Source organism: Caenorhabditis remanei, chromosome X (assembly GCF_010183535.1).
Source record: "Caenorhabditis remanei strain PX506 chromosome X, whole genome shotgun sequence".
NCBI lineage: Eukaryota > Metazoa > Nematoda > Chromadorea > Rhabditida > Rhabditidae > Caenorhabditis > Caenorhabditis remanei.
In genome coordinates this window covers 8054479-8061154 of record NC_071333.1, presented here as the reverse complement: position 1 = coordinate 8061154, position 6676 = coordinate 8054479, and the positions used below count along the sequence as shown (strand labels likewise).

The following is a 6676-nucleotide window of genomic DNA, read 5'->3' as shown; positions in this document are numbered from 1 at the left end:
ATGCCCGAAAGCCCGTTTCGATCAGGGACGCCTTCAAAGATGCCATCAGCGTTCGGTGAGAAGACCTATGTAAGTTTCACTTGATAAGGATATTCAAATAAGGTGAAAGTCGGAAAGTCGCTACCTGATTCTCGCGCGAGTGATTATGTCGTGTTATCAATATTATTTGGAGGTGAAAGGAACAATCAGCTTCTTGATAAAGACACAGATTTGCATACGGTTAAGATAAAATAGGTCATTTCGAGATAGGAGGAGATGGTTTGGGGTCGAAATCAAATCAAACGAAATTGAATCACAGTTGGAGATCACCTCCTTTGTTGCAACATTTTGCCGCTTTTTGTTCCGCCCTCCCGAACCTAATTCATCAACAGACACATTTTGTGCCATATGCTTGAGAAAACCCTTTGGCCATTAGAATTGGGTTCTTTTTTTTGAGAATTAATGTTTATTGTCAAAACGTAGGAGAACTTACAATTTCAGACAATAAAATTTTTCTGACATCATATTGTATTGTTGGAAAACTCTATTCAGATTATAGAAAACCCCTTCTAAGTCAGAGTAAGTCAAAACATAGAAACGGGTTTTGACCGATCCAACAACCATCTGTGGAGAACCAAGACCACTAAAAGAATTTGATACACCGGCTAGCCCTTCTGGTCCGTTTTTTCTGCGCACACACACCTGCAATTACGACTCTCTATACATGAGTGTGTCCTTGTACGGTCCACTCTCCCTCTTTCCTCTCTATCGTGCCTTTCTCCTTCCTTTCACTCATCTAATCCCTCCTGACCTCTCTTGTTTTTTTGCCATTCTAATGAAGAAGAGCAGTTGGTGGGGGTTATTACCATCTTCTTTTGATATTCTTTTGATTAGTTCATTCATTCAATACACATGGGAACACCATACATTTGTGTGTTCGTGTTCTTTTCATGTGTACTTCACAGATTATAATGGTCTTTTTTGCTTGGGCGGTTTGATCTTGAGAAAACACATAGTCATGCCACACAAGCAGTGATTTTTCCTTCGATTTGGCTGCGCGATAAGTTTTATTTCTCTTTTGTCGCCTCCCATTGAAGTACGGTTTTCTTCTTGTCAATGAGGCAAACTTTTGCATCTTTTTTATTCATGTTCTTGTTTCTCTGCGTACTTCATTAGTCTTATTCAACTAAAAACTAATTCAGAAGAAAAAGAATAACATGCCGAGAATCATTGATAGAAATCGGCGAGTGACAGTCACAACATTTGACTTGGCACCTATTCAGGTTGGAATTTAGGATGGGGAGGGGAAATCTGCAAAGTTTTTGTTATGTTTTCTAATTTTTATTTTGCAGGTAAGCAAGGAAGAACATGAAAAAGAACGCTCTCGGTGGTTAGGAAAAATGGAGGAAGTAGAGAAAAGGTTGATGGATGCAGAGACGTTGAACTCTTCACTCACAATTAATAAAGCTGAATTGGTAAGTATGCTTTCAAATGTTCAAGTCTAGTACCCTGGATGTGTTTGAAGTTTTTGAACAATCGGTTTCAGAAAAAGAAAATAGTTGAAATGGAGAAAGGACAACGCCCGATGATTGATGCCAATCGGAAACTATCCGATCGCAACAAGACTTTGCAACAGGAGATGAAAAAAGTCGAGCAGAGATTCAGCCACAGTCGGGACGATTTTCTCACTCTGGTATGAATAGTTGGATACCTATTTCCAATGACGGTTTGATATAATTTCAGAAAGATATTCACGAACGCCTACTCAAAGAAAACGCCTGTCTCAAGGAAAAACGTGTATCTCCTGAAAAGTTGGAAGAGCTAAGCCGGTACCGTGGAAAAGTTCTTGAGTACTCCAAATGTATCACAGCACTTCGAAGTTCTGCATATGTAAGCTTTCTATTTGAGATGTTCGCCCAATTTTTGTGTTCCAGGAAAAAGACAAAAGATATGAGATGTTGGTACAAAAGTTCAAACGCCTCCAAAAATGTCTTAAGAAAAGTGAAACCGACGATGACAGAATGAGGTAAATCCTTTCACCCGAAACCTATTTTCAATATATTTAATCCTATTTTTGCAGCAATGGTGGAAGCGATTGTTCAGCGGCAAGTACTGTCAGCCTTGATACGATTACAGAGGATTTCGAAGAGGTTTGTTCGCACCAGTTTCTCAGTGTTTGCCAAGAAACTTCCATGCGTGTATGTGTCACACAGCTTTTTTGATATTCTTTTTCCTAAACCATTGGTGGTCGATCTTCGATTTATTCATGACGTCCAGCTTTCAGTAGATGTTTTGATTTCTGTCCTGTATGTGGGATGTTCTTGTGAATCACTTGATTCTTGATGTTTACTGAAAACAAGGGATCTTGGATTATTTCAGTCAATTTTCGACTTGCACAGTTGATAGTTCCAGGAATTTATCACAAGGGATAGAGTTACTCCAACGAGTCAGTTTTACTATTACTACGCCAAATCTCATGGTCGAAAATAAGTCAAAAATAGAGGAGCTGCATGAACAACAAAACATAAGAAAAACGAAAAAAGGAAAGAGGGACCAACATGTACATACTAATTTTATTAGCACACCCACCGAGTAAAAAAGGGAAGCGAAATTTTAAAACCTGGGAAAGTTTTCGTTGTGACATATTTTTTTGTTTTGTGGTGTTTTGTTTTTCACTTCCTCAAATATTGAGAATTGTCTCAAAGGACTTATTAATCAAGACAGCATTGTTTTGAAAATAGTTCCAGCTGCCACAAAGCGAACAACAACCTATCCACGCACCCTGAAAATTTTTATGAGACCGTTTGGTGATTTATGTAAACGAATCAACGTAAAACTTGAACTGACAGTATACGTTCTGACCAATGAATAAATAAGGTAAAGTACAACCCACAAAAGATGAAAAAAAAACTAGCTTTAATAAGTTTTTTCCTCTTCTGCAAACAGTTTATTTTAGCGTATACGTGTGACCAACGCACTTTACATCTCTATGACCACACTTTTTGATAAATGTTAGTCTATCCGCTACAAACGAATCGTAAATGAGACGAAGGATGTCTATAAAAAACTGTTTGACGGTCTAAACAATCATTCATCCACTTTTACTTCTTCTTCTCCTCCATTCATTATCTTCTTTTCTTGCCCTCTAGATCTTTTTTCTTTCTTCAGATTCTGGATACGTTTGTTAGTATAAGGAAAGCTGGATAAATGCAGGAGAAAAAGTCATAAATCAGGAGAAGAATAATAAAAATGTAGGAGAATAAGAATAAAGAAATGCAATTCTCGAGAATCAAAGCAGCCGTCAATGTCTCATTTGGGTGCGGTTCTTCTCTATTTTTGTTCATCCCATTTCTCTGTTTCATAAACTAAGACTGAACGGGTAGTCTAAAAAATAATGGAAAGTAGTATAGAGTGGATCCAAAAACAACTACTTGTTCCCTTCTTTTGTCTCATTTAAGTTCTTGGGGATTAACCTTCAAAGCCTTTTGTTCTTGTCCATTTCCTATTCGATCTTCCTAATTTGATAAACTGAAGATGTAGATCCTACACCCTTGAAATGTCAATTTGTTCTTTTCTTTCTTCTCTACCACCACCACCACTTTGTGTGTTCCATTCTTCCTATTTCCCGCATAAGGTTAGTACCACACTCTTTTCATTCTTATGCAAAATTGATTAATTAAAAATGCTAACCATTTTCATTTCCGTCATGACCACAGCATGACTCACTTTGTAACCTGTATAGTAGGCACAGTAGGTAGGAAAAACGAAAAAACGTTCATTTCGTTAGATTTTTTCGAGCTCTAGGTATTTCAACATATTGTGTTCCGTCTCGTCGTTAGAATTAGGTCAGAATGAAATGATAATACTCTGTAGTTCATCTGGTACAGCAAAGTTCCATTGGTAGGTGTGCCCTTGAACACCCAGCGACAAACGGTAATCAATCACTTTCCTAGAATCAAATTAAGACGCAGCCTCCTCTTTTTACGTATCGGTGATACGATACTGACGAATGTTTTTCTACGTAAAACACCTCTCCCTGTGTTGCGTTTCATCTCAGTTTTTGTTCAAAGACAAACACTTTATCATAATTTACGATTAAAATTCAAAGCAGGTCAACCTGAGATTAGAAAATCGTGAAATTGTGTGAATTGGACCGTAAATTCGAGATGCCCCTTGGTTGCCGTCCCCCTTTCGATGTTATGTTAATGAATGATATGAATCTTTTGGAAATTTCGGTTTTAAAGAATCGAAACCTTTCTCACCACTATTCGTCTCCCAATACGATTGAATTAGCCAGAGATTCTCGACGTCATCATCAATTTTTCTCGTATTTTGTGAGATAACATCTACAACCTTCACCTAATCGCTACTTTTATTTCATTTCGAATCAACTTTTATTTACAGGTATTTGCCAAGGATATCGAGACTGACTATCAGGCATTGTATAGAGAAAACGCCGAGTTGCAACGTGCTTTGAATGTGAGTTTGATTTCAAGATAGTTTACACTTCTAAAAAATTTTCCATTTTTCAAAAATAAAAAATATGGCTGTTAAAACTTTTTAAAAACTTTAGGAATTGCAATTGAACACCTCTGACCTGAGTGAAGAAAGCTTTCTACGAGACCAGATCAGTTTTGCCAATTCCACTATCGAACAGCAACAACTTGTCATTGACGCGACACAGGACATGGTCAGTTGATAATCTTGATCGACTATTTTAGCGTCTCATAGTTTCTACATTCTTTTCCTCACACATGTGTTTGAAGTGCTTGAGCATTGAGCAGCACCGATGACCGACAAAGTGACGAGACTACCGAAAAAAGATGCAGCGGCTGGACTTGCCACGTCTTGTACAAATACACAGTACCAGCTGGCAATTACGTAGCCAACCGACTAGTCTGTTTCCTTTCCCCCATCCAATTGATCATTCATATTGATATGTTGATTTGCCTGCGTGTGTGTTTTTCCCCAATGCATGAACTAACAATGTTGCAGATGTCCCAAACTGCTCAACTCAAATCGACCATTGCCGGTCAACAGGAACATATTCGGTGTTTGGAAACAACTATTGATGACTTGAAACAACAAATCGAGTCGCAAACTGAGAGAAATGATGTGCTCGAGTTTCAAGTGCTCGAAATGGAGGAAAATCAAAAACAACAGGTTTGATGCGTTTTGAATATTAGTTAAATTAACGAGTTTTCCTTTTTTCGTTTTCAATCAATGCAGTGGTTTTGGTTTTTTCTGAAAATTTATCCAGTTAGTTCTGTTTCTATGAATGGGTGGATTACTTTTTTAATAGAAAAATTGTAACAAACATTTGGCGCAGTTCTGCATTTCCCGTACAGCTCAAATACACACTCTTTTTTAGGAAACTCTTGCTGAAAAGAGTGCAAAGTTCGAATCAGAAAAATGTCAACTTCTCAAAGAACTCGAGGAAGTTAAGAAGGCTCATGCTACCCAACTCGAAAATCTGACATCAATCAGAAAAGAACTCGAAGAGCACAAGTCAGCAGCTCCGTCAGTGAACCCAACAGCGTCCGAATCGGAACAAGTGAAAGCCCTCCAACTAAAACTGGAACAAGCTGAAGCTGCTAATGTTACGGTAAACCAGAAACGCAATATTTTAAGACTATTTTTGATTTTTCAGATTAATGAAGAACTGAGATCGGCTTCCAAAGAACTCGGCAAGATCAGATTCCAAATGCAAGGAAAAGAAAATGACTTGAATAGAGAAAGAAAGATGACAGAGGCTCTCAGCGCGTAAGTTTAATCACGTTAATACATTTATTATTCAATTCGATTTTCAGACAACTTCAATCAGTGGTGTCATCATCACAAGAAGAGGCATTGAAGAAGGAAGATGAACTCAAAAAACTCAAAGCCACAGTTGAGCAACAACAATCAGAAATTGAGAAAATGAGTGCCGACAAGAAGGAAGCTGACCAGAAATACAAGAACCTTGAGAAGGAATTTGCAGCATTCAAAGATGAACAAAGACCAGAAATTAGAACTGAATTGGAGAGAAGATTCGAGGAAGCCAAGTACAGACTCAAGAATGCACTCGAAAAAATTCATGACTATGAGCTTCTGTATGAGGCAGCCAAAAAAGCAGAGAGTGATGGTAAAATCTCACAGCATTTGGAGGAAGAGCTTATTGAGGTAAAAATATAATGACCGTATTCAACAATATTGTTCCTTTTTGCAGGTCAAGGAGTTCAATGCTCATCTTGAACGTCAGTTCCAAGCACAATCGGACATCATTGAAGCATTGAAGAAGAAACTTTTGCAACATAGATCTTTCTGTGACAAGATCAATAAGTTGTCAGAGCTTGAAGATGCTAGCAGAATTCAAGAAGAGCTGGTGATGTTCTCCAGAGAGAATAATTGTGATGAGGGAAAACTGGCAGCAAATATTGCACTTATTATTAAGGTGAGTGGTTCAAATTCGATAGCTTCGGCATTTTTCTTGAAAGTTCAAACTGACATAATATGTTATAGGATATTCGAAAAAACACATTCTACTCGCCATTGGAAATCTCCACTGCTCACCATAAGGTAAACATGGCCTTTTCCTCCCAGATGGTTTTTTAATCATTTTGTTTAGATTCGCCCCTATAGCTCCGTTGACTCATCGGCCGAGTGGCAATCGAACAGCAGTGAAGGAATCGTCTCACCAGACGAGCATGACGAATAA

The 6676-nt window shown here is 38.0% G+C and overlaps 1 protein-coding gene across 1 annotated transcript; it reads left to right on the top strand.

Moving 5' to 3' along the window:
* On the top strand, positions 1–6676 carry GCK72_023546 (uncharacterized protein; the record flags this gene model as incomplete). Its single annotated transcript, XM_053735439.1, has 16 exons — positions 1–69; positions 1182–1262; positions 1332–1454; positions 1526–1672; positions 1723–1869; positions 1914–2005; positions 2060–2129; positions 4384–4458; positions 4553–4669; positions 4975–5142; positions 5351–5584; positions 5630–5742; positions 5790–6141; positions 6188–6412; positions 6481–6537; positions 6587–6676. 16 exons carry the CDS (start codon positions 1–3, stop codon positions 6674–6676), a joined length of 2160 nt encoding a protein of 719 aa, XP_053579005.1.